The 18,669-nt window shown below is 41.2% G+C and overlaps 1 protein-coding gene across 1 annotated transcript in view; it reads left to right on the top strand.

Annotated features, from left to right (window-relative positions):
• COL25A1 (collagen type XXV alpha 1 chain) overlaps window positions 1-18,669 on the top strand; it is a gene marked incomplete at its 5' end in the record, with an annotated part of 779,688 nt that overhangs the window by 607,167 nt on the left and 153,852 nt on the right. The window contains 3 exons of the mRNA XM_019521958.1: window positions 4,644-4,715; window positions 5,649-5,756; window positions 10,636-10,671. Of these exons, the coding sequence (XP_019377503.1) occupies window positions 4,644-4,715; window positions 5,649-5,756; window positions 10,636-10,671 (216 nt within the window). The remainder of the gene's footprint in view (window positions 1-4,643; window positions 4,716-5,648; window positions 5,757-10,635; window positions 10,672-18,669) is intronic.

Here is an 18,669-nt window from a genome sequence, read left to right as displayed (position 1 = left end):
TTACCATGTCTTCATAGGAACATGTAAGCTTGTGCAGCACGAGTTTATTGGCAGGTCAGAAGGAAAATCCTATGGAAGATTGTCACATTTACCACAATAAGCAAATTCAATAGTTGAAATATGGTATATGCAGCACGATACAGAGCTAGCATTACTGAATGTACAAAGTTACTGTACTTATAGTACAGTAGTAAAATAAAAATGCACTTTTTCAAATATCTTAATGTAATATTGACCTTATGTAGGCAGCTACACTGAACAGAGTGTATTCTGAGACTTCTGGGACTGCTGTTAGGAATTCCTCCACTAAAGATGTTAGACTACAGTATGATGGATGTAACAGGAAAGTTACTGCATTTCAAACAGAAGGAAAGCATCAGACAGTTCTAACATTCTTCAGTTTCCTCAGTAGTTGTCCTGTGGGAACATATGGACTTTATACATGTTTCTGGGTTGCTGAACAGGGGGCATTCTACATGCTATAAGCATGTTCCAAATCTCACTGTTTGCTAAATTATTTGGGGAGAGGGTGCGACAGTATGCTTAGTTGGAAATTGAAACTTAACTGAGGGGTGAGAATGAGTTGTGTTCAGTAGTGCAATGTTGTGGTCTGGTGTAGCTGTTGATTAAATGATACTTTACCTATTGGAAGGGCAGCTCAGAGCCTACGAACACAATGGCTAAGTACAGACGGTCAAAAAGTCCGAGGCTGAATTGATTCAATATTTGCAGGTTAGTCTAAACTGCGTAGATTGAACTGATAGGTAAGGGAGCAGACATTCACTTTTGATTCCAGAAATGCAGCCACGTGCCTGAAGTGGGGGTGGGGCACGCACTAGAGCACACCTCTCTGCTGAGCTGGAGCAGACAGCTTGGGCCAAAGCTAGCCCACCCAACCTGTGAGAGGGGTTTACAAGGGAGGTGCAAAGAATCCTGGGATGCTGGGGGACTGTGCAATACATTGAATCTGGAGAGGATCTCGGACAGAAGTTCAATAAACAATTTAACCTAAATCAGTTAAGTATGATACTGCATGCATCCACGTTTGTCTTAAACTGGTTTTGGCCATTTTGAAAGCAATTTATATGCACTGAACTTCTGTTGTGTTACATATGTGAACCGATTTCCAATCATACCAGTTTCTGTGTAATTTCTGTCCCTAGCCAATATGCATTCTTTATTGGTTGTACAAAATGAATGAAGCGATCCACTACCAAGCAATTTTGAATCCATCACTGAGAACTGTTAGAAAAAACCCCCCAAATCAAACCCACCTGGGAGATATTTGAGCACTGAGAGAAGAAGGACGATAGCTCACTTTGTGGGAAGGAGAGATGTCTTATGTCCATTCAGATACTTGTGCACCAGCAGCCTGTTTTCTAGACAGCAGGAAATGCCTGCTCTCTGGTGGGCAGAGCATTGTTCCCTTTGCAGGGTTCTCCTTATGTCCTTGGAAGACAGCTCCACAGCATGCTACATATGTGGGGGTAAACCTGCCTCCTTTAGAACTCTTTGTACTCTATAGGAGGGAAGGAGAAACCTTCCTCTGCCTTTTTTTATTTCCCCACAGCTGTGTAAAAGCAAGCTGGAATCTGTTGCTAAACTAATATTGAAAGGGTTAATCTCTAACCCAGGTGTATCTGTTGTACAGGCAAAGAGCTGAAGCCTGAATGACAGCTTTCTGCCTTATCGATACAGGGTCTTCACAAAGTCCTTGTGCACTTTTAAACTTTAATAACTTAGGTTGTGCACAACGACTTTATGAAGACCCTGTATAGTCTCTGAAGCTTGGGGTTGGCAGTGGGTAAATGTGAATGTTTTGGGGAAGCATGGGATTTTGAATAACATTTTTCACAAGGTGTAGCCTTTCATGGCTTCTGAAAAGTAAAAACTCCTTTTTCCTATTTCAGGTCTGTTTCATATTTAGGATAGAAAAGATGGAATAAGCAGGATAAAGTAAATTAATTCATAACTTGTCATCAATATGAAAAAAATGCCAAATGTTCAGCCTCTTGTATTCAGAGCTAGTTATAAAAATGCTGGCCTTGCTATGTTGTGATCTGAAAGCCAGCAGAATAAAAATGAAGTCGTTAAGAGAGTTTCAAGTTAATCCTATTTTTATCAAAGGAGATACCAGGTTTATCACTACTATTCAGGTGTTACGAATGTTTGTTTGTTTTTAGGCTCCTTATTTGTATCTGTTTTGTCACATGCATATTAGCAAGGAAGGGAATAGACCATGTGCAGTGCAGGACTAATGAATCACAGATGTAAAGATGCTGGTATTTACCATCTAATAACTTTTTAACCTCATGTGGTGAAATAAGACAAATGCAAATTCAGTGCATATGTTCTCCAAATTATGCATCATTCATGTATTTGTTAGCAATATGTTTGTAAATGTTTGGTGTTTTTAGTTTGTAAAAAAAAAGAGAAAGATACAATTAATGAAAAAATATATAATTATTCTCTCAGTTTAGTCAGAAAAATGTTGCAAGGCCAATAACATTTGCTTTCTTACTGTATACTGTGAGGGCCTGAGCCTCTTCTGTTTTCACTGGTGTCATAACTCCATGGAAGTCAATACAGTAATGACAGTGTGAAACTAGGTTGGGAGGAGGGTAAGGTCTCTAGTTAAGATGCAATTCAAATGCACCTATGTAGAAATAGGTGTCTAACAATTGATATACCTTTATTTGTAAATAAAAGCCATAAATCACTGTGATCAAAAGCGGGAGAAATAGAACTACCGTTTTTAATGGGAAAAGAGCCTGCTGAGGCTTAAAGCATCTGTCAGGCTAAAGTGTCCTCAGATGCTTTAAATAGTTTAAAGACTATTTAAGACTAGAAGGTGTTTTTCCTTTTAAAAAAATCTGTAGAAGAAAGAGGCCCTTTCTCCCCCTTTGCCAAAAGGTCTAACTTCGACCCTCCAATGCAATACTGGAAAGGTGTAAATTGAGAGCAAAATTCACCTGTCACATCTCTCACGGCAGGTTATGATTCCAATATTCTCCTCTCCCTGCATCAGTACTATGGGAGCAACACATGTAAGGAGAGTTTAATATATGAGTCAAAATCCACCATAAGAATCTGAGAGGAGAATTTTGCCCCAAATACAGAGATAGTGCTGTATGTATGTTAAGAATGTTGATCTCAACAATTCTGGAGGCCTCCAGATCAAGCAGTAGACCTCTGTTCAATGTGTATTACTGTGTATGTACTACCAGTTCATGTGCTGGATGTCATATGTTAAGCAGAATATTGGTGGGGAAAGTAATAGCAATAATAGAAAGTAATTGTAGGCTCTGCAGTGATCCACGGACAGAGCGCTGTACACAGCTTTCTAGAAGTATCTTGGCATGTTTTATCTGAAAAGGCTTACTTCTGAAGTCAATTTATAGCATAGCAGCTGTCAAATGCTCATAATTACCCATAATAGCATTTAATATCCCATGTTCCTTTCTCTGTAAAACCCCTTTATAATTTTGCAATTTGCAAAATAATCAACTAAATCTCTGGTATTCTGCCCACCTTGTTCTGTTCCCCATATGACAGACAAAGCTGTTGGTCTGGTAATAGACAGAGAGACATACTAAACACAGTGTTTGTTCTGTTTGTCCATTAGCAGATTGTCTATGTGACGTTCTGTGTTGTGTCGTTTTGGTACCATGTTATGCTGTGTCCCTAGGGTCTGCCAGGCTTCCCCACAGTCGCTGCTCTGCACAGTAATCAGATCCTCACCGTCAAGGTTTGTGGCTGACGTACTTGCTCAGTCAGATCTCTCTGCATCAGCATCGGGGTGCACATGAAGGTTAATTTTGCCATGGAATACCAAGCAGTCCCTGCAGTGGGTCCAGTTCTGTTCTCTCTGATTTTACACACGTGCAACTCCACTGATTTCAGTCAAATTACTCATGATATGCTGTGAGTGAAATTAGGATATAGCCCTCTGCATATTATCCACATCACACCTGCTTTTGATGGACATTTTGATGAACCTTTATTATGTTTATGGTTAAATAAGCCATAAAAGAGCATGGAAAATCTCAAAATTTTACATATCAGGCACCTAATGAGCATATGCAGATTCAATTATCTGTTTATGTATCATGCTTCAGGGGTTTCACTTGAAAGAACACTTTGACAAAACTGTAAATTAAGCATGAAGGATATAAGCAATCTAAGTATGGACTTCAGTCATCATTAAAATGGCATTATTCCTCATGGCACAAATATGCTGTTTGGAAAATCTGACTGAAAGATGAACTGGTGCTTTGTCTGTAGAATCTTTGCTGAAAGATCAGCACATAAGAAATGTACTCATTTTAGTTCCCTGGGTTTATATAAAGAAAAAGCACAGAGACTACTACAAGAATTGATGTGAAGAAAACCTGCTATATATTGCCTACAATTAGCACATGACTAATAAAGATATTTATATAAAGGTATCTAGTGATTCTAGATGTTAACTTCTTTAAAAGAAAAGGCACAGATTTTTCTTAGACATAAGCACCAGTTTATTTGATATTAGCTGCTATAAATCTAATGTATATATCTTTATTTCTTTCTTGGGGCCTTCTGATGTCTATTCTTCAATTCTCTCATCTCTGAACTTCAACCTTTGACCTCACCTGCCTGATCAGATGGTGTTTCCTAAAATCAATCATGGGTTTCTCTCTGCTGATCAGCAGCTCATTAAACGCCGCCTCATTAAGGTAGTGCTTAATCTTGCTGGAGTCTGGTTCTTCTTTACATTTAATTTTTTTACTCTGTACTGTACTTTTTGTCAGATGCCTTCTTATTGCAGGTTAATCACTGGAAAATATCTCAGATTCACAGATTTTTTTAGTGAAATATATTTGTGTGTAGCCCAGGTGGAAATTATATGGTGCTTTGCTAAAAAGTTCAAATTTAAAATTCAGCTAGTGAGGCTTGTTTTTAGTGTTTTGCGGTAGTCTTATGGTGGAAACAGTAATACATATTACTGTTTTTGGATGGAAGATAATGTCCTTCCACAGTCTTCTTTGTAAATTAGATTATTACAAAATGAACTTGTCTAAACCATTAAGATACCCACTTAATTATCACTTTAAAACATCTGCCAAAAACAGATGAACTAGATGAACAACTTTTCAGCAAGGCAATTATGTTGCATCCTCATTTTAGAACTCTGTTAGTGCTTCATTGTTGATCCTTACAAAACTGCCATGCCATTTTAACAGCTCTCTCGCACACGCTTACTTCTTCAACCTTTGTCATGATGGTAACAAAGGCAAAGGGAATGCTTTAACTGCTCATTCAAAACGATGACATGCTTTGGACAATGGTCACATGCTTTGGGTGAGTAGAGTTTTGTATGGCACTACATCAGTGTATGTCCTTCATTGGACAAGTAGTTCAGAACTTGAGCCTCACACTGCGTGGTTTGTTCCACGGCAGATGTGCGGCACCCTAGTCTTCAGAGGCAAAGTTCAGTCTGTGTTATAAGCCATGAAGAAACTGTTATCCGCGCTCAAAATGAGCATCCAGCACAGCAACAGCTGTTTCAGCCCATCATGAACTACTTCTGGGTAAATCAGGGTCTTGGTGTTGGAGATGGTACACTTGAAGACAAACTTCTAATGATGATTTTGTTGACTTCTGTTCAGGGGGACCAAGGACAGGCTGGACCCCCTGGTCCTCCAGGGCCACCAGGACCCCGAGGTCCTCCAGGAGATACTGGGAAAGATGGCCCCCGAGGGATGCCTGGAGTACCGGTGAGTTAGCTTCAAGTCTGTCTTTGGTGTCTGAGTACCGCTCAAGTGCTCTTGTGAAGTGGGAAATATTAATGGAGAACCAAAAATTATGTGACATTTACAATAAAAAGTAAGTAGCGGGGCCAGGAACAGTAGTACTCAGGTCAGCTGGCTCCCAGTCCTGATAATCATTTCCTTCAGATTCAGAGATTTCGAGATTGTTTTCTCTTATTTTAATCATTGCAATGCAGGGCAGCCCTTTTGTAAGCATGACAAAAACATTTCCATTCAGCTCTTCATTTAAAACTAAGTTTGAAACTAGATCATTACATGTACTAGTTTGACTTTTAATCCCCTAATGAAGATTAATATTCAGAACTCATGAAATTGGAGAAAATGGATTAGTAAGCTCTGTGTGAAGTATGATGCTATGCTTCAGTTAGTCTTTCCTTAAAGTCATATTCTGTCATCCTTGCTCAGCCTGGAGTAGTACCATATTCTTCAGATAGTCCATATGTTTCAGTGGGGCTAGTAATAGAATAAAGTAATAGAATAAAATAGATCCATCATTGGTTCAGGAGGCAGATCTGGGCCCTTAGCTCTTTGACGCATTGTTGGAAGTCTGAGCGTTAAAACTTTTTTTTTTCACAACCAAAACATAAATGCAAAAGTTGTAGGACTGTATATTTAACAACCCTTGGAAATGCCTTGAGATTAAACTTTTGTGAACTACTAAACTCCTTATTGGTTTGAAAAGAGAGAGTCCCCTGCCCTGCTCCTTTTCTTAGTCTTACAGGAAATGGAAACAATATTGCAAAGAAAAATTCACGCTTCCACATGTGGGGCCAAAACAGGAAAACATACCTTCCCTACAGGGCCCTTTTTGGTAAAACCAAAAAGGAAATACATCCAAGCTCCTGTTCTAATCCCATTTTGAGTGCCTTATCTAAACATATATTAGCTGAACAAATATGTAGAACATAACATAATGATGACATTTCAACTCTGTTTAAACTGTCTGGGAAAACACAACAAGACTTGACATACAAACGCCTTATGAAAGCTGCCTTGAAAAACCTTTGATTAGAATATGGTTGTTATTCTACTGCCATCCCTTTTTGAAACTTCAGATTGGCTACCTACTTCGCCTTGCCAGTGCTGCACAACTCCTGCGCTGCTAAAAAAAATATTTGGACACTATTTGAATATCCTTTGAAATTTCAAACTGGTACAACTTCACTGCCTTCAGAGGTACTAAGATACTGTATTACAGTAGCGAGAGGTAATTAGACTTGCTAACCTGAAGCTAGGCAGAAGGCAGGGCATGGTGACACCTTGGAGTGCCTGTACATGAGCATGGAGGCTGCTCTCACACACTGTAATTACAGACCATCAGAGCAGACTATATTAGTCAAGTTTGCTGGAGTGTGGTAATTACTGTGCTCCAGCCATCCTCTGCATCTCATGCATCAACATCCCCATACTTCAGAATAGCGGCAGGGGAGTTTGAACTAAAATTTGTCGAACGAGCTTTAGATGAAGTGCTCCTGCTGCTATTCTGAAGCATGGGGAAGTTGATACACAAGACACTGCAGTGCTTTAATTACAGCAGCTCTCAGAGCCACTCTAATTAAAGCACCTCTTAACCCCCCATTCACGCCCTGCAGCCTACTTAGTAAGTTACTCTGCCCTACCTTCTGCGTTACAGTAGTGTAGGTCAGACAAGGATTATAACTGCTTCCTGTCTGCAGCAGTTTCAAGAAGTTCCAACTTGGTGGCTATCTGCATTTTTAAATAGCTAAATACCTTTGTAAACCTGGTCCCAAGTGCCTTCTGTCAGATGTTAAGCATCCCTACTTCCCTACAAAGTAAGTGCAGATGGGGCTGATACTCCCGGATAATGACCTACAATGGGTCTCCCAAGTAATGCAGCTGCAGAAGTTACAGCAGTTTAGAATTTTATAATGCTCCCTCACTAATTACTGCATAATGCTGCCGTAGATGTTTTGCATCTGTCTGGGGCTGCTCTTCTCCTAGAGCAGACATAACCTCTGCCTTCAGGCTTCTGGGAGTGACATTTCCAGATTCCTGGCATCCTGACACCACAGCGTTTACTTCTGTAGATGATTGACTGATATTTAGCTTGACAGAAAAAAAATGATAAAGTGGGTACAAGGCCCAAAGACAATAGGATCTACCTGGCTCTCTTCCTCTTTCATATGGCATTACAGATCAACTTCCAAATCTATGAGCCACTGTCTGGTATTGTGGCTCAATATGCAGATTCTGTCTGCCCTGTCTGGGCATTGGTAGAGATATTGCAACTTTAGATTAAGTGTTGTGCTGTTTGTTGAGTACTGTGTTCATACAGGGGGCAGTCCAAGGTGTTCAGCTTCTGAGGTGCTGTTTTGGAGCATCTCTATCCAGATCTCAGTCTGTTTAGCTTGACCCATTCTTCTCTGTCAAGGTCATGCCCAATGGGGGCCTTGTTTGGTGTTGCTATAAAATGCTGTAGGAATAGATTTGACCCTTCCCAGCAATTGGCCCACTCTGTTGCCATCCATAGATTTGGTTCAGCATCCCTAGGCTCTTTCAGGAGTTTGTGGGCTTCATGTACAAACAGTTTATGACTTTTGAGCCTCTTAAGCCTCCATCTGTTCAGCTCTGCAGTTAATAATTGATGGAGCAGGTGATTGTTGTCATCTCTTGCCTCTGTTGCCAGTAATGATGTTAGGATTTGTCTTCTCGTATCACTTGGTCTAATGCCTAACCATACAGGGAGGACATCTGTGTGTGTATAAGTTGTGCAACCTGTTACGAGTCTCAGTGCACTGTTAAGTACAGTGTCAGGCTTTTTAGTGTGACAACTTGTGGACCATACAGGAACACAGTATTCTCATGGGGCATATATCATTGCAAGTGCGGTGGTTCTGGGCACTTTGAAGTTGGCACCCTGTGTTGTGCTGTCTAAACATCTTAAGGCAGCTACCCATGCAGAAACTTTACTGCTGACCTTCTGGATGTGATGTTTATGGGTGATGGAACAATATAATGACTCCCAAGGGTCAGTGCTACCACCAGTACTTTTCAATGTATATATCTCAGACTACCCACATACAACATCTAAGCAATATGTGTACACTGATGATGTCACTATAGTCGCCAAAGGAACAGACGACAGAACTGGAAAAGACACTGAGTGCTGACGTGGAACTCATCACTGACTATCTCCGCAAGTGATGCTTTAAGTTGAACATCAACAAATCAATATCATCACACTTCCACCTGGACAAATGTTGAGTCAGGAGCATGTTGAATATCAGTGTAGGCATCTATGCTTTTCCTCATAAACATACCCCAAGCTACCTTTGAGTTGCATTAGTTTTACCAGGCTGACAGCTTCATTTTGATTTAAAATACAAGTGGACCTGGGGTCACATTGGTCATACAAAGTCAGCAAAACGGTGACAAGGGAGTGTAAGAACAAGGACACTCCATAATTCCATGGCTGAGGGGCAAAGACCCTGTCAGCCACTGCCGCCTCTACCAAACTCCATTCAAGAATAATCATCAGTGGGACCCAGCACTCTACCTCCTCTGTGACTCTATTTAAAAGAAAACAACCAATGGATGGGCCTTTCTCTGGTTCCTCTAGTTTCTGTTTCCCTGCCTGAAGAGGCAACACCAAAGCGTCATACCAGCACCAACACTAGTGCTTTCCCAGTGATCATGTCCAAGAGTACAGCATGTGCATCTAGAAGCACAGCATGCTTTTAAATTTTGGACATCTAGCAGAATGTGAAGTTATGTCTACCCTGAAGTCTGAAAGCACCATAGCACATGTTTCAATGCGTCTTTGTAGAGTCAGTCAAGTGCTTACTTGGAACTGAAACCAATGCTCTGATGGCTTCACTATGTTCAGTTAGTTAGTGCAGGCATGTTTGTTTGTGTTGCAACTGGCAAGGCACATCCAGATCCTGAGAAAGACTGAGACAGTCCTGATTCTGTTTTGCTTCTTTCTGCGAAAGCTCATCAGCAATACCTTGTATCTTTGTACTGCTGCTGAGCAAATGAAAATGTTCATGTCCTTTAGTGAACCTGTTAATCCTTTTGTGACTTGCTCAGTCTGAGAATGGATTTGGAAATGTATTCTTTCCCTCTAAAAAGTAGTTTCTAAAGCACACAAAGTTGTTTTATGTATCCTTAGACCCCTTTTTTTTTTTTAAATTTCAGAATAATTTGCAGCTGCATGCTATATTCTGTGGTTGTAGACCTGAACTGCCTTTTGCAAATTCAAACATAAACACATTAAATATTAAGAAGTTCAGGGTTGAGATTTTCAAAGCTACAGAGCCCCTATTAATTCCTAAGGCAACTGTGTGGGTAAAATCCCTAACTGGTTTTGAAAATCTCAACCCTGAACTTTTTAATATTTAATATCTTAATGTTTGAATTTGCAAAAGGCAGTTCAGCTCTACTACCATAGAATACAGCATGTAACTGCAAATTATTCTGAAATGTAAAAAAATAAGTCTAAGGATATATATGTAAAACAACTGCATGTGCTCTAGAAACTACTTTTTACAGGGAAGGAGTGCTATCTATCTGTTTATTAGAACAGGAGGGGCATCAACATATTTGGTATTGAAAAATCACTGAATTAAGAAAGTAATTTCATTAAAAGACTGAAAAATAAATATCAATTCTTTGAGACCAGCGTGGGCATGATTTTGGCCTGTTAGATTAACAGCCAGAAATAACAGTAATGTATATTAGATGGTCATAGAGCTGTTATATGTGCTTCAACACATATTTTGATGTAATTTAAGTTGCTTTAATATTAATAAATAGAAATTCAATGTACATAACATTATTGATATTGATCAAATCTATGTTTAAGGGAGAGCCAGGAAAACCAGGCGAGCAAGGATTGCTGGTAAGTACCTGTTTCTTCTGTTTCCTGATTCCTAAACAGTTTAAATAGTTCTGTGGTTTTATTTTATTCCCTCAACCCTTCTTTGTCACAAGCCTACTTGGATCTACACTTGTAAGGAAAGTACAGAATGACAATGAGGGCCAGATGGGTCTCTCAACTTGCAGAAAGAGTTGGAAACCAAGATAGTAAATGGGGAAATAGGTCAGCTGCATAAAGTTCCACTGCCACAGCCCCTATGTATGACTCCTTCCAGAGCATTAAATGGTAGAATATCTAGTCACTCTTGCACAGGGCCAAATCCCCATCTATCTTTGTGGTTACAATCCTGAGCCCTTTTCTGATGGAACCCTACAGAGGAAATATCACAGTTGAAACTTAGAGAATATTATTTTCTCTGTGCAGTTTATTACTCCTATATATGGGAGAATCTGCCTATTCATTCAGTGGTGATATGAGGGCTTTTTTTTTTACAAGCATACTGATTTGAGAATAGATGTTTTCTGCTGCATCAAGAAAACTAACTCTATTCAGTTTGAAATAAAATGAGTTCCATTGCTTTAAAAAAGCCCGCTGAGGGGATCAAATAGTGTCTAGCTAGTGTGCACACAGTAGGTAGTCCATTCACAGCTTCTTACCCTGTGAGGTCTTCCTCTGCAGTGTGGGTCATTCTTTTTTTCATATAAGAACTGAGTAAATCACAACCCATGATACTCTTTAGGTAAAAAAAAACCATTGGTTCAGGTGTAAATTAGTTTGAATTTTTAAAATTAAAACTGAACTTCTGTAATTTTGAGCAGAGGTGCTGATATTTTTACCAAGCCAAACTTCAAATTATTTTGGTAGCAGCAGGTACATATTCTTAGAGGCTGGTGAAACAAAAAAAAAAGAACATTTCTAGACTCTGAAATACCCTGCTGGGATCAGGCATTTAGAATCCTGGGGCTTGTTCATTTGAACATAATGATTTTTTTTTTTTGAAGTGCCAACTGGTATTTTAATCAGTTTTTTTTTTTTTCCCCCTGAGCCCCTTTTCTGTGTTTTGATTGCTTATCAATAATAATGTTTAAAATAGCTTTGGAAATGTTGCAGTGATGTGGTGCAGGAATTGTGTGAGAGGCAACAAGTTTGTGAGTGGTATCTTTTATTGGACCAAACGGTTGTGATAGATTTCAGCAAGCTTTCAAATGCAAAACATTCTTGATGAAGAATGCTTTGCATCCAAACGCTTGTCTATCCAAACCAATAGGTCCAACAAATTATATCATCCACAGAAATCCTTGCCTCTTGCATTGTAGCTTTGAGGGCTTTTTAGGCCTACTGTAGAGCTCTTCTGGTTGTTTATTTTAGTGTACTATGGGTTAAGCTTATTTAGCTCTTGACATAGGGTCACTGCACTGGATAACGGTTGCAGCAGTCCAAGGTACCTACATCTGTTTTGCCACTGATGACCAGAGGTGGAGCCATCCATCCCAAAAATAGAAGTAGTAAAGGAGAAAGGAGAGGAATAGAATCAAAAGCACTGTGAATGCTGTCATCTACAGTATCCCCTCAGCATCATTGGCTAGGAGACCTTTAATAAGGTCTTTGTAAAAAAAATCATACAGCTTCTCTCAATTCAGTAGCATTTGTTTTTTCCGGGGATTAATCCACTTTAGATGCAGCAGTCTTTTTTGACACAAATTACAGTGAGAAACAGTTGTTGGCACACACATATGTGTGAATTGCTATAACCATCTCAGGAGGATGTTAACTCTGAAACCAAAGATGACTATTTAAATGTTAACATTATTAACCTTTTAATTATTTTAATTTAATTTCTTTATTAAAAATCCATACATTAACTGTATGCACCTTGGCAATAAGAGTCACCAGTAGCATAGTTTACTAATATACTGAATACCTTCTGTCAGCCAGCTTCCTCAAAAAAACCCCAAAAAACCCACAAATGAAAATAGTTGCTTACTTAAATATATATAGTACTGATCAATTTAACATTAACAAACACTTTAGGGGATGTTTAAACTGAGGAGCAGGGTGTTTTTTTTAATCAAATTTGGTCATTTGTGATAGCTATATTTAAAATGCCACATAGCACCCACCTAATCTATATTCATTTTAACACAGTTACGTTAACTTAGGATCTAGAAGTTAACATGATTGTAACATGAAAGAGAGGTACTTACCCCTGTTAGTCTGAAGTCAGGCAGAAGGCAGGGTGGAGTTGCACCTTATAAACTAACTGAATCAGAGATGCAGAAGCTCATAGCATATGGTGAAGTGAACTGTTGCTCATTGAGGTTTATGCATCTCTGATTCATAGAATCATAGAAAATTATGGTTGGAAGAGACCTCAGGAGGTCATCTAGTCCAACCACCTGCTCAAAGCAGGACCACCCCAGCTAACTCATCCCAGCCAAGGCTTTGCCTAGCAGGGTGTTAAAAACCTGCAAGAATGGAGGCTGTACAACCTTTCTGGGTAACCTATTTCAGTGTTTTACTACCCTCCTAGTGAGTAAGTTTTTCCTAATATCTAACCTAAACTTCCCTTTCTGAAACTTGAGAATGTTGCTCCTTGTTCTGTCATCTGCCACCACTGAGAACAGTCCAGCTCCATCCCCTTTGGAGCCACGCTTCAAGTAGTTGAAGGCTGCTATTAAATCCCCCCTCTGTCTTCTCTTCTGCAAACTAAATAAGCCCAATGTCATAATAGGGATAAACTCATAATAAAACTAGTATTAAAATCCATAGAATGGCTCAAAAATGCTGAGGACTGAGCTTTTCATTATTTGAATGGGAATTACAACATCTACCTTGTGTGGGAGTTGTGAGGCCTAATTTTGGTCAAGTGCCTTGATGTCCTCAGATGTGCAAAGCATTATTAGAATCGGAAACTAAGTTTCCAACTGTTGGGATTATGAACCAACCACTGCACAGCTTGAAAATATTTAGATTTGCTGTTTTTTCCTCTTACAAACAGTAAGGCATGCAAGTTTTTGAGTGGAATAAAGCTCCTGGGAGAGTGACTGTTGGGAGATAATGAGGTAACAGCATGTCCTCACAGCCAGTGTCTCAGAGCGCACCCCAGGTTCATCGTTATCTCACAACAATTGCACACCATGTTGTGTGTTACTTCTTATATACTTGAGCAGGTTATGCCTTTATGCACAATGCATTCTAAATCATTTTAATGCATATGGATTTGTAGGAAGAAATTTTTTGATTCAGTTAAATAAAGAGGTCCTCTGCTTTAAATGAAATTAAGACAGTTTCCACCAATTGAGTGGAAACTGTCTTAACTTGCCTCCTTTTCCTTAAAATGAAACCAACCTCCTGTCCCCGCCCCCCCTCCCCCCCCCGGTCTGAATTGATTAATACACATACTTCAGATTAAATTAGGACAACAGGGGGCATTAGGACTGGAGGGATGTTTGGCTGTAACAGCATGGGGATGGGATTGTCTGTTAGGTTCTTAAGAGCTGGGGAGCAGGGGGGGCTGGACCTGATGATTTCACGAGGTCCCTTCTACCCCTAAACTTCTGTGAATCTATGAAACTGTGAGACAGGTGGGCTTGTGCTCAGACATGCAGGAGCTTAGTCCATTCCTTGTGCTTTAAAATACAAATGGGAGTGTAGAGGGCATGACTTTCTCTTTTTCCATGGACTCACTAGGAGAGGTGGGGATTGGGAGGTCATGGAGCCCTCTACCACCCTTTCTCAATTTAAAACCCTTGCAACTACCTGGGTGCCAGCTTGCTGAAGTTGCTGCCCTGCCCCCGCTCCTGGGATTAAGGTATAGTTGAACTCTACTTGCAAGATGCATTCGGTCTGACTTATTGTGTGTTCTTCTGTCAAGATAAACTCCCCCCCCCACCCAACTTTTAGACCAGATTGGCAGAAATTCAGCTTCCCTGCAGTATCATGGAGGTCCTGTGCTAATCTGTCCCTGTGTTTCATTCACCTTTGTACTCTGAACAATATATTCAACAAATTTTAGTATGAGAACTTAGAGGATATTTGAGTTTCTCATCCTTTTGCATCAGGAATAAGAATTTCCAGTGCAGACTACCAGTGAGTGCCTCATTTGTGGTTTAGCAACAGGAAACCTCAACTCCTGGCACTGAAATATTAAAGTTCTTAGAGTATTAAAATAAAATAAGATGGAGTCTGGGTGTGGGGTGTTTAATTGTCTTCCTGTCCAGATTCCTTTTAGGAATTGGTGCTTTTCTGTTTATAACTATAATATTTGAACTTACAACAGTAATGCTAAAGTAACACATAACATCAGTGATTGGGCTATGCTTTTTATCTCTGGGGGAAGGAGGAACTTTTAAAAATGTTTTGTCCATGTAGCTTGTATCAGCCACTCCAGAGACAAAAAGCAGGCAGAAATCTGGCTTAATGGTCAAGTAAGCCAGCTTTACAATTGTTTTGCTTCTCCATCCCAGCACAGGACAACCAAAGTGCAGTAGTAAAGAAGACCCTTTGTTTTCAGGATTCAAATGAAATTTTATGGCTATAGTGATCATTCAGAGTAAAAAAAAAAAACCACACCCCTCAAAATAAGGTAAAACATCTGTAGAACTAACAAATGCATGCCTATCTAGTATGAGTTACTAGACTAAAAAACTATAGCTTAATTTTGTTTTTTCCCCCCTTCATTTGTACAGAAGGGCCTGATCCTCGAGTTTTTCATAAGAAACTGTCATCCTTGAAGGACAGTGGAAGATTTCAGTATCAGACTCTATATTCTCAAGTGCCACATTTTGAAACTGAAAGCATAGTATTGTTCATCTGAGGAGAAAAAGAAGACATCCTAATGTAAAGTGAACTCAAAACAGAGACTGGGAAGTTAGTTCTGTTGGCTTGAACTCCAAGTTTTACAAGCCTGGGGGCGAATCCTCAGCTAGTGTAGATTCTCATAGCTCCATCTGCCTCTAAGAGTTTAATAATTTTGTTCTGATCCATGAAGTACATAGTCAAAGCTGCTGCACAGCACTCTGTGTGTGATTCTGACCAAGCATTCGATGTAAATCTCTGAATAAATTATTGTGTAACATACTTCTTTACAAGAATTTATTGAGGGCTAAAAGCTGGCACATAATTTTTCAGCCTTTGTCTCCTAAAGCAATTATTCTCCTCTCCAAAAACTCCTCTTGGTCATCACTTGTTTTGTATTACAAATGCAAGTGGCAGTGGAAAATTTGTCATTTAGTTTTGTTCTTTAATGTCCCTAAAACTGTAATAGGGTTCTGTTGTTTTTTTAATGAAGTTTGGCATCTCTTAGGAAAATATAGCACGTCTTGTAAACCAGATGTTGTTTTTCGTAATGGATAATTGTTCCTCTATTTTGAAAAGGGAAAAATGCAACTTGCTGAGATACTGAGGTTTTAGGCCAAATTTTCATAGGTCTGATCGGGAGATGAGTGACACAAGTGCCTGTGTAGCAGATGTGAGTATATGCCAGTAAATGAGGAGCTGAGATCAGTTTGCATGTCCAACAATACAAATGAAGGTGTAAATGGTGTAAATATCAAAAGAGGTGTGATTTTTTGTATGCTTTATTTCTTACATGCTTGTTGGGCCTTTAAAAATTACCCATTGGGCAAGTGTAACAAATTTCCATTAAAGTGATACAGATCTTTTGCGTGTTTTGGGAACATTTAGGACAACAACTCTATCCTGTTGTCCTTTCCAAGGCTTTCCAAAATGAGCAATCCGTAGGTGATTGCAGATACTGAATGTGCAGGCAGATGAACTTCCGTATTAGAGATGACAAGTCCTTAGTCGGAAATCTCATCCCCATGTGATGTCTCACAGATGAACAGCCCTACTATTGAATTGTGTTCTCCGCTTAGTCAGAGGGCAGAGCACACTCCTGAACTCTGTATCCATTGCTGCAGCACTTAGACTTTATTTGGAGGCTTTCCCATACTGAAGTGGTATTACTGAAGGCAGTGGTGGATCCAGGATTTCCCGAAGTGGGTGTGGGAACAGAAACTTGGACTGCAGGGTTGGCTATACTTCCTACTCCCAATAGGGGGTGTGCGAAACAGGCCATATTCAATCTGAATTTGGATTCAGCCCGAATCAGGGACAGTGATTTGATTAGTTGATTCAGATCACTGTCCCTGTTTCGATTAGGCTGAATCTGAATCTGAAGGTTCAATGCTGATTTGGAGAATCAGTGATTAGATAGACACAGCTTTCAATGTATTTTCTCCATACCTCAAAGTAGCAGGTACAGCTCATAAATGCTGCGATGAGCAGATGGAGCGTCCCACAGGAGCATGGGAGACCCCCTGCATGTTTGGCAGCGAACCCAGAAGTGGACCAGAAGTACTTCCGGTTCACTTCTGGGTCCGCTGGGGAGTACATGGGGGTGGGGGACTGTGCCCCCCCCCAGCTTGGTAGTCACCCATGGGGGGACTGCAGGTGCCTCCCCAGACCCAGGAGGCACCGGTCACCCAGCCTGGGGGGTGCAGGGGGGCCCTCTCAGCATGTTCCCCGGAGGACCCAGAAGTGGACCGGAAGTGCTTGTGGTCCACTTGCAAGTCTACTGCCGAGCATGCTGGGGGGGCCCCCACTCTCCTATGGGACACTCCATGTGCCCCAGCATCACAGCGTTCATGGGCCGTGCCTGGTACCTCAAAGTATGTCGAAAAAACATTTAAAGCTGTGTCTATGTCTAAATCACCGAATCTCTCCAAATCGATTTGGAGGGTTCCGATTCAATTTGGAGAGGTTAAAGGGTCTCCTGATTCAATTTGGATTCGGAGATTTAGCCACTGAATTGGGCCAAATCTCCACCATATTGAACCAGGGACCAAAGCTTTGCACAGCCCTAGCTCCCAGCCTCCTCCACCCCCACCAGTATGGACATACCACCATTGGGAGATTCTGGGGGCATTTTGAGTCCCTAAAGCAGGTGACAGTCCCCCCTCCCTTCCCCTTCATGCTAAGAAGCATGTCCCATTCCCCTCCATCCCCATCTCACCACCCCTACGTGCCATTGCTGCTTTTCTTGCTGTCCCAGGGAAAGCTTGAGCCAGCCAGGCTGCACAGGGGCTGGTCACAACTGGGGTTGGGGGCAGCAGCAACAGTGCCATGGGAGAGTAGTTCCCTCTCCCTGCTTGGTTACCCCAGGAGCAAGCTTAGGGGAGGGGAACCCTGCTGTCCATCCCCACTGCTGCTGTTCCAGTCCCCAGCTGAGCCCAGCCCCTGCACTGGGTGGGGTGGGCAGGAATGGCTCATGTGCTTCCCTCATCCCCAGGCCAGCAGGGAAAGCAGCAGCACCAGGTGGTGGGATGGGTGGGAAGAAAAGTGGGGGGGTGTACCTCTGAGCATGAAAGGGAAGGGAAGAGAAGGGGGATTTTCATTTGCTTTAGGGACTTGAAAAGGTCTCTAGAAGATCCCATGGTATGGTGCAGTCCAAAAAGGGGGTGCAGCCATGCCACTGCATCCTCTCTGTATCCACCCCTTACTGGATGCATCTGACCATTTTAGTACTTGGCTTAAGCGCCAAGTGCCAACAGCCCTCAGCTGTTGCTAGCAATAAAAGAAAGTACGTGATCAGCGGACTGCAGGGCAGGCCCTATGAGGAGAGACTACGGGACCTGAACCTGTTCAGCCTCCACAAGAGAAGGCTGAGGGGGGATCTTGTGGCCTGTTACAAAATGATCGGGGGGATCAGAAGGCATTGGGGGAGTCACTGTTCCCCCGAGCACAGCCAGGAGTGACCAGGAATAACGGTCACAAGCTAGCAGAGGGTAGATTTAGGTTAGACATCAGAAGACGCTATTTCACGGTCAGGGCGGCTAGGGTCTGGAACCAACTTCCGAGGGAGGTGGTGCAGGCTCCTACCCTGGGGGTTTTTAAGAAGAGGTTAGATGAACACCTTGCTGGGGTCGTTTGACCCCAGTACTCTTTCCTGCCATGGCAGGGGGTCGGACTAGATGATCTTCTCAGGTCCCTTCCGACCCTAGAAACTATGAAACTATG

This window comes from Gavialis gangeticus, unplaced genomic scaffold (assembly GCF_001723915.1).
Source record: "Gavialis gangeticus isolate Ggan-Ray unplaced genomic scaffold, GavGan_comp1, whole genome shotgun sequence".
NCBI lineage: Eukaryota > Metazoa > Chordata > Crocodylia > Gavialidae > Gavialis > Gavialis gangeticus.
The sequence above is the reverse complement of the archived record's forward strand: the minus strand, read 5'-3'. Positions and strand labels throughout refer to the sequence as shown.